General features: G+C 49.4%; 1 protein-coding gene across 1 annotated transcript in view; it reads left to right on the forward strand.

The window, feature by feature from the left end:
• Positions 1-25,150, forward strand: part of PHGDH (phosphoglycerate dehydrogenase) — a 31,568-nt gene that overhangs the window by 1,057 nt on the left and 5,361 nt on the right. The window contains exons 2-8 of the mRNA XM_017519770.2: positions 8,167-8,318; positions 10,371-10,436; positions 13,779-13,833; positions 13,932-14,030; positions 21,737-21,869; positions 22,395-22,543; positions 24,331-24,483. Of these exons, the coding sequence (XP_017375259.1) occupies positions 8,167-8,318; positions 10,371-10,436; positions 13,779-13,833; positions 13,932-14,030; positions 21,737-21,869; positions 22,395-22,543; positions 24,331-24,483 (807 nt within the window). The remainder of the gene's footprint in view (positions 1-8,166; positions 8,319-10,370; positions 10,437-13,778; positions 13,834-13,931; positions 14,031-21,736; positions 21,870-22,394; positions 22,544-24,330; positions 24,484-25,150) is intronic.

The following is a 25,150-nucleotide window of genomic DNA, read 5'->3' on the forward strand; positions in this document are numbered from 1 at the left end:
TCGTGGCTGCTGGGGCAGCTGCTGGGAAAGGCGGCCCTCGCAGGGCTGCAGACACGTACCCGCCCCTCGTCTGATGCAAGACTGCTCCGTGCTGTCGCAGCCCCTCTGCCTCCTGGTAGCCTTCGGAGGAAACGGAGGCCGGCGGGGGGCGCTGGGATCCAGGTTTAGCCTCCTCCCCACCTTCGGTTTATTGTTGGTTGGGAGTGACCGGACTGGACCAGAATCCGATCCCAAATGCTCCCAGGTGATTGATAGTCTCAGCAAATTTTACGGACGTTATCCCCGTTTGTTGTGATATATAATTAATCTACCTTAAATCTTTGTCTACGGTGTTTGAAAAGGCCCGCAGGGCTTGGTGGCCTTGTCCAGGACATTGATTTTGTGAACTGTTCACTCCAGGGCCTGCGCTTTCGACCTCTGTAGTCCACCCAGCTGCCCAGTCCCCACCTCACCTGATCCGGCTTATTCTCCCCCCAGTCCACCTCCTCCGAGGATCCCTTAGCCCGCAGAGGCTGCTGCTGTTGTGTTAGCTGTGCCACAACCACGTGGTCCTGGAAACAGCCTGCGCTCTCTTTGTCTGCCTTTGTATCTGCTGCCATGGACCCTGTCCCCATGGCATGGCACTACATCCAAGTGTCCAGCCCTGTCCTCTACTCGGAAAAGTTTGGTCCCTGCCTTCAAGAAGTTTGTAGGCTGGTTAGGGAACATGGCCAACACACAGTAGACAGTTGAGCAGACGGCACAGGGCTTAAGCCCTGAATTAGACCACCCAGCTCCCTACCCTCTGCCTGCTCCCTTGCTGGAAAAGCGAGAGAAGGGGCAGATCATCATGCATCGAACTGGTGGGCAGTGGCTCAGGACTTGAGCAGCTTTGGATGTGTGGCAGGCTCCTCACGTCTGTCACCTCCTTTCTTGTGTGAGATGATATCAATGGCTTTGGGCAACCACCCGGAAAAGCAGCGGGGTGTCCTCCAGACAGTCAGGGGCTTTCAGCTCTCTAAAGGAAATTAGAAACCTTATACCCCCAAGAGAGGTTGGGGATAGGAAGGGATGAGGTCAGAAATGAGAGGAATGGGAGGCCTCATCCTTAATGAGTTGTTCCATGAAGTCGGGAATCAGCTGGGTGGATGCTGCCAGTCTCGGGCTGAAACTTGGGGAACGTTTTAAAGGCGCTGAAAACTCTTGGCAGGAGGAGAGGTTGTTGGCTAACTTGACTGCGGGGCATTGTTGGGCTGTCTGGGAGGGCTTAGCTTTCGTGTCTGTCTTTGCAACAGGTTTGGTTCAGAATGCCAATTAATCTCCTTGGGCAGCCAACTGAAGGGTTCTCATTTCTACACGATGCCCTTTTATTCTGCATGAAATCTCCTGCCCTCCCCCACTCAAAATCTCTTTCATGCTGAAGGAATCTTTGGCGCCATTGCTGGAACCGGGCCTGGCCTTGGTTCCCACTGCGTTGTATTCTGGGCAGGCACAGTTTCCTCTCACTCACCCGGTGGTCAGGAAGCATAATCATTTCTCCCTGCCCCTTTTCGAACTTGAAGCATGTCAGAGCTCAGTTTAATGGGTCATGACTAGTATTTTAAACAACAAAGTAGGAAATGCAGCAATGCAGATAGTAAGGCTCTGAGTATTGTTTCATGAATTTTGTTTCAATTGTGTGTGTAGTTGTTATGTGTGTGATATGTGAGTATGGAATTACAACTTAAAGATATGTTTCTTGGCCGGGCGCGGTGGTTCATGCCTGTAATCCCAACACTTTGGGAGACCAGAGGAGGCAGATCACAACTTGAAGGGAGAAGGTTGAGACCAGCCTGGGCAACATGGTGAAACCCTTTCTCTACAAAAATACCAATATTAGCTAAGCATCCTGGCACAAGCCTGTAGTCTCAGCTCCTCGGGGGCAGGGTGGAGGGCTAAGGCCCTGGTTGCTGTTACTCTTCCCAGCCTGGTGCTCTGGGGGGAGGACTGCTTGAGCCTAGGAGGTTGAGGCTGCAATGAGCCATGATCTCACCACTGCAATCCATCCCGGGCAAAGAGCTAGACCCTGTCCCTCTGCCAAAAAAGATGTGTTTCTTACAGTGAGTCTCGGTCAAAAAAAAATTGGAAAACACAGGCTTAAAATAATAAAGCATCTTGTTTGAAACTCCCATCTTAAATATACCTAATATACAGGAAAATATTTAAATAGCATTATCATTTATCAGTGGCTTTTAAACTTTGACTGTGACCCACAATAAGAAATTTGTTTTAGGTCGTAACTTACACACTCATACATACGTGTACACACAGACACACATAATTTTTATGAAATAATACTTTTTCTACATATGATACATTCTGGTGTTTTCTTCCGTTTCATTAAGTAGCATTGATAAGACCACTAAACTAAATACTGGTAACACTATTTAATTTACTGAAGCACATCTATATCTTTATGCTAGAATTTTAAGGAAGATTAAGAAGGGAATAAATCTTTCCATCTAACAGTTCTTTTAAAAGGCTCTTTAAAATCTCATGTCCCCAGCCTTTTTACACAAGGATTTAGTTTGCAAAAGCTAAATAACTATCAAATTAATCAGGATCACACATCTTGAGCAAAACAGCGTAGACCTGCCTTCCCTGCAGCCGAGGAAGATGACATGGACAGTTTCATTGTCTTGCCCTATGATTTAATTTAGAGGCATGGCAATGCTAGAATTACCTCCTAGGCCAAGCTTGCCCTCTTGGGAAAGGAAGCATGTGTGAACTTGAGGAACGGGAATGGGTTCCCACTGCTGAGTTAGCAGTTTGTCTGGAACAGCCATAAATCAAGCAGTTTTCCTGTGGAACAGTAGCGAAGGACAAGGGAGCAGGAGGACCTGTAGGAAGTGTGGGAAGTGCCTGTTCCAACCAGCTCGGACACAGAAACCACACACAGAGGGCAGTGAACATCAGAGTTTGGTGCTGTGTAGAGACAGACTTCCTCACCCAGGGAGTGACAGAGAGGAGGGAAGATTTCTGGGCACTGGAGGAGTTCTGATCGCAAACTGCAGAGGAGGTGAGCAGGTGTGTGCATTTGGTTAGGGCTGTAGTTCGCATGAGTAGAGGACAGGAGGAGGCATCGTGAAGAAAAGTCTTTGAAGGGGGTGAGTTGTGGTGTGAGGAGGGAAGGAGCCTTGGGGTGCAGGGGCTTTGAGGGCTTGGCAGGAGGTAGGTTGGACTCAGGCTCTCGGCGAGTATATGTTGATTGAGTGAATGCAGAGAGTGGAGGAGTTGAGGTTATAAGAGGCCTTGGAAGCTCATTAACTCTGACTGCTGTGGGATGTCTAATATGGGACCAATGTCTCCTGAGTGGGAGTTTCTGCGCTTGGGACAGGTGGGCCCTGATGCTTATCTGTAGGAGTCTAACTGGGGACTCTTAGACTCCCTGGCACTAAAGAAGGCTGGTTTGAGGGAAAAGTCAAGAGAATTACTGTGTAAATTTTCACAAGGGGGATCCATCCAAGAAGGCCGTGCTCATAAAGAATAGCGCTGTTTCTGTGCTTGTTTCTTTGACTGTGATAAGGAGGCATAAGGTCTACTTCTAAGAGTGCTCAAGGATTTTCAAAAATCTTACTAAAAGAAGGTTCTAAAAAGCCGGAAAAACAGGACTTTGGGGAGTCTGCATGCTCTCCAGCTAGTGTTGCCCGTGGGGAGCAGGTTTGCAAGGTTTGGGGAGCATGGTGGCAGCTTGGGAGAGAGCATTGAGGAAGGCTGGACCTCTTTAAGGCCTAAGGGAATGATTGATTGGGGAGCCTCTGGAGCAGGACTGGGCCTGAGATGGGAGCTCTGGAGCTGGATGCTACAGAGACAAGGTGATAAGATGAGAAGTGGTCCCTTCTCCTCTTGCTCCGTGCCCGCTTCCGGTCAGGTGAACTTTGACTTTTGGTGCCACTTGAAAGGAGATTGTGTTTCCTCAGTGTGTTACCAGTTACCTAAGGTATCATTGCTGGCTGCAAAGAAATGCACACTGAAAACGTGCTTACCCACTCACTGCCCAGTTGCCTGCCAAAAAGGCTGTGCAGTGTACACTCCTGTTCCCTCCGTGCTAAACAGTGAATATTGTCTGTTTCCTTTTTGCCAAAATAATGCCTGAAAATATCACATTTAAAAATGCACATTTCCTTGATACCTAGTGTTGAAGCGTCTGTAAATTAGTGACCACTTTGTATTTCTTTCATGTGTTGACTACTTATCTATTTACCTATTTTTTATTGTGTTTTTTATCATTTAAAAAAGTTGATTTGTGGTGCATGCCTGTAATCCCAGCTACTCAGGCGGCTGAGGCAGGAGAATTGCCTGAACCCAGGAGGCGGAGGTTGCGGTGAGCCGAGATCGCGCCATTGCACTCCAGCCTGGGCAACTAAGAGCAAAACTCCGTCTCAAAAAAAAAAAAAAAAGTTGATTTGTAGGAACTCCATCACTTTTGGCGATGAATCCATGTTCTGTGACATATGGTAAAAGGAGTTTTTCCCCCATATCAGGAACACTACTTGCCTTTGTTTACGAGATCTTTTTCCATGCAGAAGTTTAAAATTTGAATGTAACTGAATTTGTCAATATTTTCTTCCAGGGTTTCTGGGATTGGTGCCTTGCTTATGAAAGATTTTCCCAATCCCAGTCATAAAAATATCCCCTGACATTTTCTTCTAATGCTTACATTTTAAAAATTCTCTATTTCATCTGGATTTTTAAATATCTGAAGTGAGGTAGAAATCTATTATTGTTTATCTTGAATTTTTTTTACCACTATTTGTTTAGTTCTTCCTTTCATCATCAATTTGAATCTATTTTTATTTTCTAAATTCTCACATATACTGTTTGTCTAGTGTCTGTTTAGTTCTGTTGGCTGATTTATCAATTTCTGAACATATTTCTCCTGCTGTTTTTCAACTTCTTTTTTTTAAATATATATTTTGTTGTGTTTTAGGTTTTGGGGTACATGTGAAGAACGTGCAAGATTGTTGCATAGGTACACACATGGCAATGTGGTTTGCTGCCTTCCTCCCCATCACCTATATCTGACATTTCTCCCCATGCTATCTCTCCGCAACTCCCCACCCCGCACTGTCCCTCCCCTCGTTCCGCCCCACAGACCCCAGTGTGTGATGCTCCTCTCCCTGTATCCATGTGTTCTCATTGTTCAACACCCGCCTATGAGTGAGAACATGCGGTGTTTGATTTTCTGTTCTTGTGTCAGTTTGCTGAGAATAATGGTTTCCAGGTTCATCCATGTACCCACAAAGGACACAGACTCATCGTTTTTTATGGCTGCTTAGTATTCCCTGGTGTATATGTGCCACATTTTCCCTGTCCAGTCTATCATCGATGAGCATTTGGGTTGGTTCCAAGTCTTTGCTATTGCAAACAGTGCTGCAATGAACATTTGTGTGCATGTGTCCTTATAATAGAACAATTTATAATCCTTTGGATATATACCCAGTAATGGGATTGCTGGGTCAAGTGGAATTTCCAGAAGTAAAAAACAATCCCATTCAAAAGTGGGCAAAGGATATGAACAGACTCTTTACAAAAGACGACATACATGAGGCCAATAAACATATGAGAAAAATGCTCATCATCGCTGGTCATTAGAGAAATGCAAATCAAAACTACATTGTGATGCCATCTCACGCCAGTTAGAATGGTGATCATTAAAAAATCTGGAGACAGCCGGGTGCGGTGGCTCAAGCCTGTAATCCCAGCACTTTGGGAGGCCGAGGCGGATGGATCACGAGGTCAAGAGATCGAGACCATCCTGGTCAACATGGTGAAACCCCATCTCTACTAAAAATACAAAAATTAGCTGGGCATGGTGGCGCGTGCCTGTAATCCCAGCTACTGAGGAGGTTGAGGCAGGAGAATTGCCTGAACCCAGGAGGCGGAGGTTGCGGTGAGCCGAGATCGCACCATTGCACTCCAGCCTGGGTAACAGGAGTGAAACTCTGTCTCAAAAAAAAAAAAAAAAAAAAAAATCTGGAGACAACAGATGCTGGAGAGGATGTGGAGAAATAGGAACACTTTTACACTGTTGGTGGGAGTGTAAATTAGTTCAACCATTATGGAAGACAGTATGGCGATTCCTCAAGGATCTAGAAATAGAAATTCCATTTGGCCCAGCAATCCCATTACTGGGTATATACCCAAATGATTATAAATCATTCTACTATAAGGACAGATGCACACGTATGTTCATAGCAGCAGTGTTTACAGTAGCAAAGACCTGGAACCAACCCAAATGCCCATTGATGATAGACGGGACAGGGAAAATGTGGCACATGTACACCATGGAATACTATGCAGCCATAAAAAATGATGAGTTCGTGTACTTTGTAGGGACATGGATGAACCTGGAAACCACCATTCTCAGCAAACTGACACAAGAACAGAGAATCAAGCACTGTATGTTCTCACTCATAGGCAGGTGTTGAACAATGAGAACACATGGACACAGGGAGGGGAGCATCACACTCGGGTCTGTTGGGGAGGGCAAGGGAGGGTCAGCGGGGGGGGTGAGGAGGTTGGGGAGGGTTAACATGGGGAGCAATGCCAGCTGTGGGTGACGGGGGAATGGAGGCAGCAAACCACATTGCCATGTGTGTACCTATGCAACAATCCTGCATGATCTGCACATGTACCCCAGAACCTAAAGTACAATAAAAATAAAAAAATTAATATGTAAAAAAAAAAAATTACCTACTGCTTTCCTTAAATTTACTTTGTCCAGATATGCTCCTATGCTCTAGGCTTGTGTACAGCAAACACAGTGTGGGCCTTTTCCCTAGGGGCCAGCTTCTCATGGCCTTTCTGCAGCTCCAGAATCCACACGGTGGGGAGGATAAAGAAGGTTTTCATGGGATGCAGCTGAGCGCTCTACTGGGGAAATGGATCTGAGGAGCTGTGCGCTCCATCTCTTTTATTTCACAGATGGAGACTCGTAGTACAGAACGAGGTGAATTACCTCAGTGACCCACTCATTGTTGGCAGATGTAGGATTCCACCTCTGTCTTCCTGATTCCAGCTTGGTGCTTTTGCAAATACGCTTACTGCTTTCTCACCAGCCGGCCTGGTGTCTGCCACTTTGGGACAAAGTGGGGACTTGTTCACCTACCTCATTTCTTAGGGATTTTCGTTCTGTGTTTGAGCACGAATATTCTCATTCTGGAAAGAACCACATACCACAGGATTCTGGGCGAGCATAAAGAAGATTGTCTTGGGGATGTAACTTAGTTCACGTGTAGTGGCTGTGATGAATTCAGTCTGACTTTTCACATAGTTATAATTTTAGTCTAATATTGCCTAGGTGTCTGAGCAAGCCTAGATGAATTTAATTGCTCTCATTCTTCCCCTGCCCTCACCCCCTTAGTTAGGTCTCTGTTTTTCTTTCACCGTTTGTTTCATTCCTTGTTTACTCATTCAGCCAACCAACATTGATTAAGTGCCTCCCCAGTATCAGGGAGGAGAGCTTACAAAGTAGAACTCCATCCCACCTCTGCCCTTCAGTAGCTCAGCGTCTCATGGAGGAAGTGACGTTCGTTAAGCTTGGCCAGGTGCTGTGCCTGTTCTCTCTTACTTTCTGTTCACGCTCTTGAGGAGGCCGAAGCTGATTCATAGCTGGGAAGGCAGGGGCTTGGATTTTTGAACCCAGGCCTGCCAGATGGCAGAACCTGTCAGATGTGTGCACAGATGACATTGCCTTTCTTTCTTTGAATATATCAAAATCAGCCAGCATGTAAGAACTCCCATTTTGAGTAAGCAGCATGCAGGAATGATAGGGTTTACAGAGAGGAACAGGAAATGCCCCCCGACTTCTGGCGTGTGCCTGATGGACCTCCAGGCTGCAGGCATCATGGTGCTGTCCAGAGAGATGAGCCAGGTGCCCAGAGCCCGTGGGCCAATGCTGCCTTCTTGGACATGTTGAACAAAGCACTTGGTGTGTTAGAGCCACAGTCTCCTCGACTCTGAGTAAAAATCAGCATGAATCCTAGCCCCGTTTCCCTAGTGAGATGTCTCTGAGCTGGCAGTCATCAGTGACGTCCCAAGGTTCTGGGGACGCATCTCTTACTCAGGAGTAAGCAGTGACGTGCCTGAGGCTCTAGGATTTCTAGCACAATGACGCTGTGGACCCAAATGTTTCTTCTGCTTCAGGACTGTGAAGGCCTCATTGTCCGCTCTGCCACCAAGGTGACCGCTGATGTCATCAATGCAGCCGAGAAGCTCCAGGTGGTGGGCAGGGCTGGCACAGGCGTGGACAACGTGGACCTGGAGGCCGCAACAAGGAAGGGCGTCTTGGTCATGAAGTGAGTTGTGGAGGCTGCGGGGGCCGAGGGGTGAGTGCAGAGACTGACCACACCAGGGCAGAAAAACCTCACTTGAGAGAAAGCCGAGTCCATGGGAAGGGCTTCCGGGAGGATGCCTGGTCTAGGGCCTGCATGGTCAAAACACAGCTTAGTGGTTCCAAAGTTGTTGGAAGGCAGCTGTGCTCACCGCCATATCACCAATGCCATTAGGAGGTTCCAGAGTGTTTGAAATGGAGAGTCCCTGTGTAATCTCAGAATGGTTCACGAGCCCATACCCCACGTGCAGTACGTGCAGCCTGGTTCAGAAATCGGAAGGTTAGTGAGTGCACCTGCACGTCCTGCTCCCGTGCAGCCCCTATGCCTCTGTTAATGCTGTTCTTGGCAGCTTTGCGTCAGCTCTACTTTACCGTGCTTGTACAGAGGCACAACCTTTACTAGGAGACCAGTGATGAGAATCCTTGCCCTCCCCACTTCCCTGCACCTTCGGGAGTGAAGACACCAGTTGCTCTTGTAGTGTTCCAGGGCAAGAGGAGAGGGGCCTCCTTTAGAACTGTTTCTGCAGGAGCACGGGGCAGAGGTCGTCAGCATGCCAGGGCTGTGCTCTACGTGTTCTGGCACTTAGATGGTATGGCAAGGCCACCCCTAGGCCTCTTTGTCCTTAAGCCTTTTCTCTTCCCTTGGGGACTTCATTGTCCTTAAGACCTTTCCCCTCCCTGGCACTGCACTTCCCTGCTTAGGGTAGGGGTTAATTGGTCAGCCAACTGAGGTCAGTGGTCAACAGGGGAACTGTTAAACGTAACCCATCCCGGGTTCTTGCCTTGGACCCAGAGGCAGCCAGGCCCTAACCTGTGCAGTTCTGCTGGCTCCCCCATACAGCCTGTTCACTGCGGGAGGGTGAGAAGCCAGGTGGTTTTGCAGACAGACAGACTCCTAGAGTCTCTTTATCTTATACAGGATCTCTTGACTTTTTCTTCTTATAACCTCATTAACCTTCGTTCCAGAGATAAAAAAGACAGACCCAGTAGGGGAATAAAAAGGATGAACACGTATATGAAATTCTTTCAAAAACCTAAAAAGCCGTTGAGAAAAGAAAAAATAGTTTTGTGGGTTACGACCTCTATTCTCCCTTCTATAAAATGGGCATAGTCTGCATTGCCCTGTGACTTAGGGTATGAAGAGGCTTTCTCAGTTCAGAGCTTGTTGAGAGATAGAAAGAGTAGTCAGACAGGTGGAGATTACTAATTAAAGCTAGGTTGGGGCTGGGTGTGGGGGCTCCACACCTGTAATCCCAGCACTTTGGAAGGCCAAGGTGGGAGGATCACTTGGGCCCAGGAGATCGAGACCAGCCTAGGCAACAAAGTGAGCCTCCCCATCTCTACGGAAAGATAAAAAACAGTAGCCAGGTATCACGGCACCAGCCTGTAGTCTCAGCTACTCAGAATGCTGAGCTGGTAGGATCGTTGAGCCCCGGGAAGTCGAGGCTGCAGTGAGCTGTGATCATGTCGGCGCTCCAGCCTGGGTGACAGAGCGAAGCGCTGTTTCAACAGCAACAATAACAAAAGCCAGGCTGGATAACTTGATGAAGATCTGCAGGCAGTGGGCTGAGTGAGCCCTGAATTTGAGAGACTCGGCTTTGGTGAGATCAATGGTAGGAGCAGCAGGAAATTCGTGCTTTCTGGAGGCAGGTAGACCCTGAAATAGCAGAAGGAAGAGAGCCGAGCCATACACGAATCTCCATGTGAGACACTTCTCTGCCTTGGGAGAAGTGAGCGTTTGGGTAGAGAGAAACCAGGTGTGTTTCTCTAATAGAGGGGTCCCTCTGCAGGGAAACACAGAGCCAGGGGCAGGGGGCTAATTTCCAGCCCTTGGCTTAGGGCAAGGGTACATCAGAGAATCCTGGACAGTGGCATGGGTCTGGGGGTGAATGCTGAGAACTGGGCAGCTTATGGAGCAGGAGAGAGAGCACAGCCTGCACCCAAGGCTTTCTCCTGGGGCAGGGATGAGAATACTAGGCCTGTGCCCACTGATGTCCACGTTTTCTCTGATCTTTAGCACCCCCAATGGGAACAGCCTCAGTGCTGCAGAACTCACCTGTGGGATGATCCTGTGCCTGGCCAGGTAAGTTCCTGACTTCTCAGCAAAGCTAGTCTCTCCGATATGCCAATTATTACCCCTTGCCAAGCAAATGGACCCAGAAAAACTTAGAAACAGTTCATCTTGGTGATGTGCAGACTGCTAAGAAGCTTTAAGGGCCTCAGGTCCTCTATTCAACACTAATTACGAAGGTTCCCTTGTGCACAAAGGTGCACTTCCCTTGACTCATGGTTTGTTCTTCACACTACAGACACTCTACCTTCTGTAGGCTTCAATTGTTGCAAATGTTCTCCATGCCCTACTGCCTAGAAATAACAAAGAGGGATGCTCCAGGCAGCAGGGTATGGACAGCTTCTAGGTACCCTCTGCTTACTTTTCAAGACTAAGCTTCAGTATTAATTTATCCAAGAAGGTCTCTGGCCTTCCCAGCTGGGCTGTGTCCCTCACTGATCCCTTCGCCCTCAGGGCTCATCTCTGTCACTGCACTTACAAATCTGCATTGTAATAGAATGGAATAAGAACCTGCTTCTCCAGGGTCCCTGTGTGTTCCTGTGGGTTCATAACTCGATGAAACTCAAATGGGCAAGACTCTGGCTCTTCCAGCGGGAATTCCAGACCTCTTGAGTGGAGAGGGCAGCCTAGAAATCAGATGGATATAGCACAGAATGTGCTTGAGTCTCAGTGTGTGGTGGTTAGTAATTTGGCAAAACTGATTGCATGGAGCATTTCTGTTGAACAGTCAATGCAAGCATTTCTTTGGTCATGGGCAAGAACAATGCTCCCAGTAAACAGGGCAGGAAGCTGTTCTCGGTCCCTTTGAGGCTCCGTGGATTCCCCAAATGAGGGGACTTAGGCATCAAGGACTCCCTGTTTCTCTACTCAGGCCTGAAACCTGGGACCAAGAAATTACTTTTCCCATGCAAGATCTGCTTTCCCTCCTGCTGGAGGAGGATCTTGGGGAGTTAACCTCTGCTCTAACTCTCCCCCAAAATTTCCACCTGAGGTCCCTGGTAGTCACTGATACTCACTGATAGGTGAAGGGAGGCCATGGGGGAAAGGAGAAACAGGACAGCTTACACAGCAGTAGGGTCTGAGCCTAGAAGGGGCCCCCAAGCTGGCACCTTGGTTCTCACAGGACATCTAGGTGGAGTGTCTTTCTGTCCCCCAGGAGAAGTATAGAAGCCTGGTGCCTTGGTTTCACTTTAGCTATTACCTTCAGTGATTTTTTTTTTTTTTTTTTTTTTTTTTTTTTTTTTCTGAGTAAGGGGAAAAGATCTCAGTGTGGCTTTCTATCTTAATTAACTACCTCACTTTTTTCTGGAGGTGGGAGGAAAGGATTAGGAGCCAGGGATACTTTCCCTCGTTTTCCAGGACCAGCTTTGTTTAAAGGAATTGGTGAAGTGCTGTTGTTTAAAAGAAACTTTCCATTGTCCATCACTCACCATGACCTCACTCAACAAAGAGGCATCAAAACTAGAAAACACACACCCTACTGGGAAGGAATGTGTTAGTTTCATCAGCCTGTTCCTAGCAGGGAGGGCAGCAGGAAAGAACGGAGCTGTATGTCATGTAGACTCTGCAGGGTTGGCCAATATGGGTGGAGAGCAGGCGTGGCTGGGCCTCACGGTGGGGACTTTGAGCAGAAGGGGCTCCTGAGGTGCAGAAGAACAGCACACAGAACGGAAGGAAGTCGAGAATGAGCAAATGTAGGGTTCACCATTTTGCCTACTTGACCATCTCCTCCTCTAGTAAGTCAGGCCAGCAACCATTTAATTCTTGTGAGCCCCTCACCCCCAGTAGGGTCTTCTCCAGCCTGGCCTGATGAGGATTCCAAAGCGTTGAAACCTGGACCGGCTCTGTGATCAGCTGGGTGTCGCAGCCAGAGAAAGGGTTTAGGGATTTCTTATGTTCTGTGGTGTCGCATGCATACATCTTGATAGCACTGTGGAGTCCGGTGGGAAGAAAATAGGATGTGAGGGAGAGAGGGGCCAGGTGGGGGCTCGAACTCACTAGGCCAAAGGCATTTTATCAGGCAAGCTTTCCCCAAGAAGTTCCTCGAGGCAAGTCCCTGTCCTTACTACCTGTCTGATGGGTCAGCTTGTCCCCCATGTGGCTTGGTATTGAAGTTCTCCTCAGTTTACCCTTGAGATCGTGGGGTTCTGTGATGGTGAGGACAGATTCCACCTTCAGCCTTACCCTCAGATGGAAAGCGATGTCCCGGCAACGTGTAGAGATGAGAGAATGTTTTTGTGTTAGAAGTTAGTGAATTGAAAGCAGAGACGTAGCGTCTTGAGCTTTCTTTGCATGCTCACTCACTCTCAGGTTTTTGGCGGCAGGTTAAAGGCCTGCATTTAAATACTCAGGAGACTGGCCGTGCTGGGGTTGACTTTGCTAGCTTTGAATCTGTTCAAATGCCTCCAGTTGGGTGATCCGGGGCGAGCTGTTTAATCCCCAGTGCCTCCCTCCGTGCAGCTGTGAAGGTTACAGGAGTTAATGTGTGCCTGAACATTTATTTTAGGATGTGTAAAATAGAGAAAGGGCTCCTCAAACATTGTTTCTCATTTCTCCCTTTTTTGGCCTCCAGAGATGTATTGATGACCCATGGCCCACAGGACATATATTGCCCTTTGATCTTTAATGTTGCCGTAATTGCCACTTCCTCTGTCTCCTCCAAAAAACACAGATGTAGACTCAGACTTCCATCTGAACTATAGGAGGAGACAGGCTGTGAAGTGTGTGTGTGTGTGTGTGTGTGTGTGTGTGTGTGTGTGTCGTGGGACAGGAAGGTGGTGTGACGTTTAAAAGTGTTGGGACCACACATTCAGGACAGCATGGAAGCGTCTGGGCTTTGGCATCCACCCACCCACTCCAGACTAGTCTAAGACCCTCAGGGTTAAGAAACTCTCAAGGAAGCATAAGTAATCAGTGTCCTCTTCATAATAGTAGAAAATGTCATAGGTTATGATAGGAAGATGAACATAATTCCTTGAGCCCCTGGAGCAACTCGATCAGAGTTGCCCAGTACCCTACTCAGTTATCCCTGCAGACGCTGGAGGATTGGCGATCACTTAAAGTAAAAAAACTCCCTCTGACTGATGCCTCAGTGGCTGAGATGGAATCCAGACCTCCTCCCAGATGCCTGGCTGATCCCTGGAATCCCAGGGTTTCTAAGTCACATCTTACCAAGGGTTTCTCTCTTCTGTCTCCCCTTTACCGCCATCGGTGTTCTTAAACCTGAACCCCCAGACCCAGTTCCCAGGGGAGTGGCTGTGATGGGGCAGTGACTGTGCAGGCCTGATGTCGCGTCTCCTTCCTGGGCTGGCAGGAGTCCGCGTGGGCCCTCTGAACCTGTGTCTGTCCTTGCAGGCAGATTCCCCAGGCGACGGCTTCGATGAAGGATGGAAAATGGGAGCGGAAGAAGGTGAGCAGCGGCCTCGACTCACCCCACCTGGGCTCAGGGCCCAGGGGCCACTCATGTTGCTGACTTCAGCTTCTTTCCTTTTGCCCGTTTGGTTGCAGTTCATGGGAACAGAGCTGAATGGAAAGACCCTGGGAATTCTTGGCCTGGGCAGGATTGGGAGAGAGGTGGCTACCCGGATGCAGTCCTTTGGGATGAAGGTAAGATGCTGCTGGAACCCTCTGATGTGACACTTCTGCAGCAATTTTGGAAGAGGCATGGCTGGGCAGAAGCCAGAAGCTTTGTCCTAGGAGGGTCTGACCCTTCTTTTGGAGCTCCTATCTAAATGAGTGTTAAAGGCAAGGAGAGAGAACGTTGACCTGCTGAGCTGGACTCAAAAGCTGGGAATACTTGGTGGGGTCCTTTAGCTCTCGGATGAGTGAAGAGCCCTGACTGCCACTGAACCAGAGGTTGATGGCTGTGTTGAGACCTTGGTTCTTGTCTTCATAGTTTAAAAGAACCTGAAAAAGACACAATACAGCATTGAGGAATTTATTGCAAAGGAAAACGAATATTTTGAAAGTTAAGTGCACAGTAGACAGTGCACCTTGAGAGAGAATTCAGGTGGCTGAATTCTCATAAGGATGAGGCAGCGCTGATTACTGCTAGAGAAACTCCCTTTATGGGGGCTGTGTGTGATTATTCATAAGGAGGTGGGAAGAGGTGTCACCAGTAAGCATGTCTCGGGTGGCTCTGGGTGCACATGAGTAGCAGCTAACATGCTTGTTCACTCGGCACAGCTTCAATCTCCACCCAGGACTGTATTTTCTTTCTTTTTTATTATTATTATTTTTTTAAATTTAAGATGGAGTTTCACCATATTGGTGAGGCTGGTCTTGAACTCCTGACCTCAGGTGATCCGCCCGCCTCAGCCTCCCAAAGTGCTAGGATTACAGGCGTGAGCCACCGCGCCCGGCGTGTTTTCTATTACAATGAGCAAGGGGCCAGGCTGAGGACAGGAAATATCAGTGCACAGGCTCTCTAGATGGGAGTTCCCTGCTGAAGATTGCTTTGCTTGAACGAGCTCGATTCTGATATGAATGCCGAGGTTTATTGGGTTGACTTCAGGATCACCGCAGCTACGTCCGTCTGAGAACACAGTCACTTCCTTGACTACCTATCTTGCTTCACAGGGAGGACACTTGTGTCCTGCCCATTCTTTCGTTCCTTCCTGGCTTTGTTGTGTCTGTTTTCCTGTGATAATTTAGAAAACAGGAACAAGTTTGTGGCTTCACAGAGGAGCCGTACATCCATTGGTCCATTTGTCCTTCTAGTTTCCTTCCATATTCCAGAAAAGATTTAAAGGTGCTTGTATGTACACTACGATATGATTGTAGTGCCCATTGTGGCTGGAAGACCTCACACTTGTCTCAGAAGTCACACCTGCCTCCTGCCTTCCCCACGTTTCTGTGTTTTCCTACTCTGGGAGCTCAGCAGTCTTCTGGCTAAGGGAAGGTTTCAATCAATAGCAGTGCTGCCCACTTGAGCTAATCCAGGAGACCCTGCAAATGAGAGGCAGTAAAGCTACAAGAGGGGATCTGCAGGGCTTCCCAGAGAGGCCAAAGAGATGAACCCACTGAGGCTATCAGACATCTCTCTGTTCACTATCTGTTTTAGGGAATTACAGGGATTGTGGGTTCGAACTGCAGCCAGGAAGTCTTTATCAAACATTAGGAAAACAGTTTTAACAACCAGATCGTGTCAGATCTAGAAAAGTTTACATAGAACTGCTATGAGCTGGGCATGGTGGCTCATGCCTGTAATCCCAGCACTTTGGGAGGCTGAGGCGGGTGGATCACAAGGTCAAGAGATCGAGACCATCCTGGTCAACATGGTGAAACCCCGTCTCTACTAAAAATACAAAAAATTAGCTGGGCATGGTGGCGCACACCTGTAATCTCAGCTACTCAGGAGACTGAGGCAAGAGAATTGCTTGAACCCGGGAGCCGGAAGTTGTGGTGAGCTGAGATCGCACCATTGCACTCCAGCCTGGGTAACGAGCGAAACTCCGTCTCAAAAGAAAAAAAGAACTGCTATGGAACTCTCCCTTTTTCTACATCCCTCCTACCTTCTTAGAGTTAGAAGGGATCTTATTGATTAACACTTAATTTTATATTGACATCTAGAATCTGTAAGCTTATACCTAAGGACTCATAGCAAATGGACAGTAGCCTAGAGCCTGGCAGGCAACCCATTGTACACACCGACTATCATCCTCTCCCTCCTGCCTCCACTCCCCCTCCTTATTTATTTAAGTCAGGCAGACATCTTTTCTAAGCCTCCGCACTGAGAAGGGCCAGGTATATTCTCGATCCCTGGATTCCTGATCCCTGAATTCCTGAGCCAGGCGGATGCGGCTCAGCAGGATCATTGATTATGTAAACAAACCACATCTTTGCCCTCTGTGCAGGGATGGTGGGATGCCATAGGCCACAAAGAGTGCTTCTTCCTCCATTTGCTTTTTTAAGGGATCAAGGGTCAAGGTTTAGCCCATGGAGAGTTTTGATCTAAAAGGCAGAGGTCAGGGGTTAAGTAAAACTAAGAGCGCACATAGCCAAATGGGTGAGCCTTTCACTGATGAAGCTCCAGGCCAGTGGTCGATCCAAGGTTCCCGCCCCCTTCCCCAGGGCATACTCTTCCTTGGGCCCCCCTTCCCTGGGCCCTCCTCCGTGGCACCACTACACATCAGATTCCTGGCTCAGCAACATTCTTTGTCGTGGAGACTTCAGCAATGAAAAGCCCCACCTCATTCCTGAACGATTAAGGTGATAGGTAAGCTTGTCTGTCTATCTGGCACTGCCCAGCTCTCTGCCCTGGGCTGGTTCCAGGAGGCGCAGGGGTATTGGGGACCTTGAGCTGCAGTGTCAGGAAATGGCTGACACCTCCGCGCATGTGTTTTATTGAAAGAGATGTCTACGGCCTGCTCACTTCAGTGTTAATCTGTGCCTCAAGGCAGGTCACCTACCAAATATTTATTCTCATTTCCAGCACGGTGTGGAGGGTGCTGGTGCCCTTACTTTGTGTTTCTTCTTCACTGTCTCGCTTCCAGCATATGCTCTTTGTAAACCCCTGACGCATGGCCTGGGCGGTCTCGCCTCCCACCTCAGCCCCTCTGGAGCTGCCTGGACCTCTCATTCTGGAGGGCCTAAGTGGCCTCTCTTTGTGCTCAGCTGCTTACCTGGACCACGTCATTGTTACACTTTTGAGTCTGGATGAATTTTGTCTCAGGGCAGGAAGATCACCAGCCTGTGTCATTCGATGTTCCAGTTGCCTTGGAGAACAAGATTTTCTAAAGGGAAAGGAAGATTCTTGAACAGATTGTGAAATAGATGAATAAGCATCCACACAGTAATGATCAGTGTTTATTAAACACAAGTTACTTCAAACTAGCCTCATTCTGTCTTTGGAAATCATTATTAAACTGGTAGAGTATGGAAATTCCTGGATGTCATATACCTGGATTACTTAAAATTATATTTTAATCATGTAATAAAGGAATGCATTCTCATATAAATTAAAGCATAGACAAAGCTATACTTGATTACCATCTAATCCTGGTGTTTTCATGGTAACGTCAATTTAGCATGTCATCCCAGACTTTTCTATGCATTTGCACAGCATGCACATAGTTCCATGCCTGTGGATGGATTCTGTGCCTGCAAAGAATAGAATATTGTTCAGGATGTTAAGAAAAAAAACGTTTATCTCAGAAGAGCTAAATCTGTCACACTTTTAAACGGTTGTATGGAATTGCTGGGTGGATAAATTGCTTTTTATTTGGCCATTCTCTCAATGATGGGCATTCAGATTGTTTACAGGTGTGGACTTCGGTAAGAGAGGCTTCGTGATTCCCTCGGGATTCCGCCTAGAGCTGTTGGAGAATGGGCCACCTCAGTTTGGAGGGAGACTGTCTGTGATGGTGCCAGGCTCTGCCTTGCCCCCCATTCTCGTCAACAGCCTGGACCACGAGTCGTTTGTGGATGGCAGGAAGCAGGGACAGGTAGTTAATACTTAACGGTGTGGAATCGGGTCCGAAATGACATATGAAGGCTAGAATGGTTGTGCACCCTCCCAGGAAATTTGTCAGAAGCTTTTCTGGGGGAGCAGGGCTTTGGTTTACAAAAGAGCAGTGTGGTTATCAGTGGCATAGCTGATAGAAAAGGTAATGTGACCTTCGGCCACATTAAAAGAAGTATGGCTTTCAGAGCAAGGGAAGTGACATTCCCCGCCCTCTAGCCTGACCAGCCTACAGCCTGCCTGTGGTCTGAGTCACACAGGTCTTATGCTCTGTACTGTTCTGTCTGCGTGAAAATTTTTCTTGATAGTGTTGCTGAATAACAGGTCAGAGACTCAACTCATTCATGCTGGTGTGTTCCTTCGCATGTGTTTCAAGAGGTGAGCCTCGTGCTTTCCTATCAAGATTTTCCAGGAGGGAACAGACAAACATCTTTTAACAGTTTCTTTGTCACCAGCGTTGTGATGAATCCAACTTTAGCCCAGAGGGACGAATGTTGAACATGAGGTACCAGTCATCACTGATTCTTTCAGATGCAGCTAATGTTTGCTGAGGTCTGTGTCGGTTCCTGTGCTTGAAATGACTCTGTGGGGTCAGAATAATTATCCCAGGTTTATAAATAAGGAAACTGAGGCCCAGGAAGGTTCTATGATATGCTGAAGGTAATGTGACTATGAACTGGTGGAATCCAGCTCAGCCTTCCAGGCTGCCACTCTTTGCCCAATACCACCCGACTCCATTCACGATCCATCGTAAACAGTCTGTGTGCCATGCCACTACGCTGCTTAGCTATTCCAAGGACAGACACTCTCCAGATTAGGCAGCTCCTATCCCACTGCGGTACCTGCAATGTTTATTGCCCAGAGCAGTGATTTTCAAACTCAGAGCCCCAGGTTCTGGCAAGGTGCCTTAGGGTCACAGGTGGGAGTAAGGAGGGGCCCAGGGAGACAGCAGGTGGTGGCAATTTGAGCCTTCACCTCTGCAGCTTTGAGCTGATCTGTTTTTATATTTGGGCCTCTGTTTAAGGTGTCATTGCACGGGTAGGGAGAGTTAAATTAAAAATTTAAATTAAAAATTAAATTAAAAATTTAAAATTAAAAATTCGGCTATGGGGCACAGAGAGCTCGTGACCTTGAAGGTTCTTGTTCAGAGCCTCTTTAACTGGGAGGCCCCCTTGCTTTCCTCTTTGCTCTGCTGAGCCGGCATACCAACCAGCCTCTCAGGGCTGCTTTCTGTGACCTCAGGCAGCTAGGAGTCACCAGCGGCCCTGGAGTCCTGCTTAGAAAGTGAGGCTTCCTCTGTTGCATCAACATCAGGAGTCTGTCCTGGGGCCGGGATTGAGGTGAGGGAACCCCTTCATGCTTCTCCCCAAGGCTTCTCTCCGGGAGTAGTCTTTGAATGGTGTGTACCCACAGCTGCTCCAATTTCTGTGTTAGGACATCTGACCCTTTCCAGGACACATCAGGACCCTGGCAGGCACGTGTGTCCTGGGCCTGGTGTCACCCTTTCCATCCCCTCAACATTGTCCCCTAGTGTCGGAACCCCACCCCCTAGCTGAGTTCACCTCTTTTCTGCCCTGGTTATCTCAAATGGAAAATGAGAACAGAGGTTTGCTCAGCGAGGTTCCTTCCCTGCAGTCATCTGCAGATAAAAGAGATACTCTCTGTGAAAGAAGGAAGCTGTCAGTGCTTCGCTGGCCACTGAGGAAGATGCTCAACTGTTCCTCTCCCCAGCCCCTCTCCCTGCAGCCCCAGGCACCTGCCTGTGGAGGGGGCCAGGCTCAGCCTGCAGGGTCCTTCCTCCTGCCAGCCCCCAGGCTGTTCTTGGCTCCTGAGCTCAAAGCAGAAGTCAGCCAGTCTGGATCTTGCAATCTCTATTGGTATTCCTTTCCTTTCCCCCACTCCATGTGAGAAAAAAAATACATCTGGATTAGAGATGAACAGGGCCATTGTTCCTGCCGGCCTCAGAGCCAGCAGACAAAGAAGACTTGTGACAACGAGGCAGGGACCCCGCCTCCTCCCCTGGACACTTTCTTCTCCCCACCAGGAATGAGTAGCTTAGCTGGGCGTGGTGGCTCATGGCTATAATCCCAGCACTTTGGGAGGCCGAGGCGGATGGATCATGAGGTCAAGAGATAGAGACCATCCTGGCCAATGTGGTGAAACCTGGTCTCTACTAAAAAAATTCAAAAATTAGCTGGGCGTGGTGGTGTGCACCTGTAGTCCCAGCCACTCAAGAGGCTGAGGCAGGAAAATTGCTTGAACCCGGGAGGCGGAGGTTGCAGTGAGCCGAGATCGCGCCACTGCACTCCACCAGCCTGGCGCCTGGCAACAGAGCAAGACTTTGTCTCAAAAAAAAAAAAAAAAAAAAAAAAAAAAATAAAAAAAAAAAAAAAAAAAAAAAAAAAAAAACTTATAAAGGAAAAAAAAAAGAAATGAGTAGGTTAGAGCCAAGAGGAGCAGCAGTGTCTGCAAAAGACCACCTGCGTTCTGAGCTGGCAGTTCTTAAAGGGCATGGGGGCGGCAGTGTCTTTCCCCAAAACCTGCCTGATCATTAGTGTGGGACCACTTGGTGTTCCTTATTCCACAAGGCTAAAGATGAAAAAGGGGATCCAGAGGCTTCACCTCACTCATAACCATTTTCAGCTTCTGCCCTGGAAGTACTGAACTTGAAGTCCTCTTCCCTACTATGTTCTTTTTTATTTTTATTTTTTCTGAGACAGGGTCTTGCTCTGTCACCCAGGCTACAGCCTCAACCTCTGAGGTCCAAGGGACTCTCCTGGCTCAGCCTCCTGAGTGGCACAGGTGTGTGCCACCACACCTGGCTAATTGTGTAATATTTTTGTAGAGGAAGGATCTTACTATGTTGCCCCAGCTAGTCTCGGACTACTGGGGTCAAGTGATCCTCCTGCCTCCGCCTCCCAAAGTGCTGGGATTACAGGCATGAGCCGTGGCACGCAGCTTTCCCATTATGTCCTAAAGTATCTATTCTGTATCCCTAATTTCAAAAGTAATTTATGAATATGTAGTACAGAACTTGAAAGCACAGGAAAGTAAAGGAGAAAAATAATTCCACCAACCAGGGACAACTGCTCTGAAAGTACTGTGCTGTGTGTTCTTTGTTTTTATCTAGTCCTTAAATTCTCCCTCGGGATTAAGGGGAATTTCTCTTCAAATAATTCCCAGTGATTGAATGTGAGAGTGAGGGATGACTGCAGTTATTCGCTTGCTCCTTTATTTACGGTTCAGGACCCAGGTTCAGGGGGACTGACCTGTGCCTTTCCACGCAGTGGGCAGTGACTGCGGGAAGCTGCGGGTCAGGCCTCCTGGTTGAGAGGGCACGCGCTCTTGCACCTGCTCCGGGTCCTGCCTTGCACCCCTGTTGCCCTCCTCCTTTGCTTCTGCTCACTCTGTTTTAGTACCTGGGGCGCCTCTCTGTTTTATGGACTGGACCTTCCAGCTGCAGCTGCCATTTCTCCTCCCTTTCCCGGCTGTCTGCTCCCCACGTGACTGCCCTCCCTCGCTGCTGTCTGAGGACTTCCAAGCTCCACCTGGTCCAGACACACGTGAGCTACTGTGGCATCTGCGTGGGGTCAGAGCGTGGAGGCACATATGTTCCTCTGAGCTCTGGCTGTGCTCCTCATTGTGGAAGCCCTGCTTCCCTCAGCTGTCAAGCAGACAGGCACCGTCCCAGCACCTTTGTGCTGTCATCAGAATTAAACTGGAGAATTAATTAAGCTGAGCATGGTACTGAGTATACGGCAAATGCTCACAAAATGTTTGCCATTCTTAAGAATAACAATACTCATGATTAAGAATGAGGCTTCCTCCCTCTCTCTTGTCTTCTGACCAGACGATAGGGTATGACCCCATCATCTCCCCAGAGGTCTCCGCCTCCTTTGGTGTTCAACAGCTGCCCCTGGAGGAGATCTGGCCTCTCTGTGATTTCATCACTGTGCACACTCCTCTCCTGCCCTCCACCACAGGTAGGTGCGTCCTTACATTATGGGTTGGCACAGAAGCCACAGACCAGTTAACAAATGGGCCCTCCACCTGGGCCTTCTGCAGGCACTGGTAACCAGCTGTGGGGAGGGGTCCACCCGGGTCCTGCAGAGCCTGGTTCTTTGTTAGATGCCCCTGCATCGGATAGGGGAGGTCGAGCCAGGTGGAAATGCTTAGGGTCTAGGTGACCCTGGGCACAGGGACGACCAGTGACCCTGTGGATGCTTCCTGCAGCCCCTGCAGGGCTTTCTGATTCCCAGATCCACTTGAAACAGTAAGATCTCAAGAATTTCTAAGATGTTTCTAAACTGAGTCTGGCCCAGATCCGTAACAGGGACTGCTGTCCCAGAGCATCTGCAGAGGAAGAGATGAGATCGAGGAGGCTGCCGTCCAGCAGGAGAGGGGCTCTGGGAAAGAACTGGCTCCGCGAAAGGGAAGACCCTGGGGGCCAGGGATGAGCGTGGGGATCCCGGTGCTGCCCAGCAGGAAGATGCTTCGCCTTCTTCCAGGCTTATTGAACGACAGCACCTTTGCCCAGTGCAAGAAGGGGGTACGTGTGGTGAACTGCGCCCGTGGAGGGATCGTGGACGAGGGTGCCCTGCTCCGGGCCCTGCAATCGGGCCAGTGTGCCGGGGCTGCGCTGGACGTGTTTGCGGAAGTAAGTGCCTGCAGCCTCAGTGTCAGGAGGAGGGGGAGTTAGGGTGCGGAGAGACCCATGGCCGGGAAAGCCTGGCGTTTTACAGAAGGCCTCTAGCTCATTGTCTCTTTCATCCCTGGTAAACGGGGGAAGATTGTGCTGCCAAAACCACACCCGTGTGGTTTGAGGAGCCTTTGCGGAGCCTGGTATGGAGGCAACTCTGCGGTTTTCTGCAAAACTGAGGTTTCAAAGGGGACCCAGTTCCTGGTTCCAGGCTCCTCAGACTGCTGACATATTGACAAAGACAGAGCCGCCAATCAGTTCTGTGGTTGAAGGTCTGGGGCAGGGGGAGACGGGGTTTGGTGTGTTGTACAAGACCCTGATGAAATGCAGCCCCACTGCCAACAGATGTCCTTTCCAGTGTCCATCAGCATTCCTCTTCCCTTCTTCTCTTCCCGGGTAGACAGAAGCGCGGGGATACTGGCAGGATTCCCTCAGGGTTCTCAGGGTGGGCTGCTCTCCCAGCGGGAGCAGAGGCTTAGCCACACACCAGATCCAATAGTGAAGGCTGCATTTGCCCTTTAATCCTGCTGGCTCCTCTCCTGAGAGATCCTGCCCCCAACATTGGGGCTTCTCCCCATGAGGATGGGAAAGGGCGTGGACTTTGGATTGGGTGGTTGTGGTTCACAGTTACTAGCTGTGTGTCCTGGGAAGGTCCCTGGCCCTCTCTGAGCCCCTGTGGCACTCACTGGCTACCCCCAGCCCAGGGCATACAGTGCCTTTTGGTTTGTAACCATGCTCATCTTTCTCAACTCTGAGATTATAAGCCCCCTGAAGGCAGGGCAAGCCTTGTCCATCTTTGTATCACTATCCTCCCAAACACAGCCCCTCTCCTGCTCTCTTGTACCACCTGCTGGTGGTAAGGGACTCTCGGGGTTACATGATTATGGTCTGGCCAGGAATCCCGGGGTTACACAGTCACGCGTGGCCGGGACTCCCGGGGTTACGCGGTTACGCGTGGCGGGGACTCCCAGGGTTACGCGGTTACGCGTGGCGGGGACTCCCGGGGTTACGTGGTTACGCATGGCCAAGACTCACGGGGTTATGCAGTTAAGCGTGGCGGGGACTCCCGGGGTTACATGATCAAAATTCAATGGGACCAACAGAGCCCCCAGGAGGATGTGCAAAAGATACCTAAGTAACACCCCCAAGGGCGATCTTCTCAGTGAGCAGAGGGTGAAAATGCCCTGCAGGGCAGGGCGGAGGAGCCACAGGCAGGCAGCCTGTGCTGAGGAGAGCCAGGGTGCGGTTACCTGCGTGGAGTGTCTGTGAAGAGCAGGACACCGCTAAGAGTCCAGCGAGGCACATCGACAGCAAGGGCTGCATGGACGCAGGGGCTGAGCTTCAGGGAAAGACCCAGGAACGACAGCAGTAGCTACCACTAGTTTTTTTTAACCTTCCATGTTAAAGGTGCATAATCCCCACAGTAATGTTGTGAGGGAGATAGGATCAACCCATTTCACAGATAAAGAAACCAAGGGTTAGATCAAGGTTCACCCCAGAGTACCTAGGTGGTAAGTGGTGAAGGTGAGATCTGAATCTGGTTCACACTTTCCGCCCTGTCCACTCTGCTGAGATGGAACATTCATGAGGAAGCCCACTATTGAGTCCAGTGCCCACCCTGTCAAGACAGAAGTGGAAGGCAGCACCCCGACTGCCTTCCCTCCAGCTGTCCTATTCCCTGCGGTGGCCCACGTGGGTGTGAACAGTCCATGGCAGCCAACCTAGAGTTATCTCTTTCTGGGCAGGAGCCACCACGGGACCGAACCTTGGTGGACCATGAGAATGTCATCAGCTGTCCCCACCTGGGCGCCAGCACCAGGGAGGCGCAGAGCCGCTGTGGGGAGGAAATTGCTGTTCAGTTCGTGGACATGGTGAAGGGGAAATCTCTCACGGGGGTTGTAAGTATCACTACCTGGGGCTGGGGGCCAGGGGTCAGAGGGAGGAAAGGAAGGAAGTCGTCTTTGTAGGGGCTGGTGACAGCGTGGGTGAACAGATTCAGCTCTGGGAGCAGAAGATAAGGGAATCTGCTTGAGTCAGCACTCTCCGGAGGCGGTGGGCGGGAGTGTCCCATCTCCAGCCTTGATAACAGAAGCCTTGTCAGCAGAGAGCCCGGCTGAGGCCTGTTACAACGTAGTCTTGCTGCAGAGATTGTGGTCCTTCCCAGGCCCAGCCTCTGGAGAAAGGCTCCTTTGTTCTCCACATGCCTTGGGAATGAAGGAGTGCTGCTTGGGTGCCAGCTAAGTGCAGCAGGTGGGCACGTGGTAGGGGTGGCCCTGTAGAACGTTTGCACTCTGTAAGCTCCCCAGACCCTTCCTTAACAGGTTGCCCAACCCACTCGTAAATGAGCCCCCCATGCCGGCTGGCCCCCTTACGTTCCCCGAATCATGGCATAAGACCCCGCTTCCTGTCTTTGCTTCCATCAATCCCCTCCTGGCATGTGCGTCTCCTTCGAGCTTAACCTGACTTACAAGTCCTGTGTCATTCATTCATTCTGTGATATTCCTCAAGTTCCACTGGGTACCAGACCTTGTGGGAGACACAGGTGTGTGAGGGAGGCGTAGCTCT

Source organism: Cebus imitator, unplaced genomic scaffold, assembly GCF_001604975.1.
Source record: "Cebus imitator isolate Cc_AM_T3 unplaced genomic scaffold, Cebus_imitator-1.0 Scaffold774, whole genome shotgun sequence".
In the NCBI taxonomy this organism is placed as follows: domain Eukaryota; kingdom Metazoa; phylum Chordata; class Mammalia; order Primates; family Cebidae; genus Cebus; species Cebus imitator.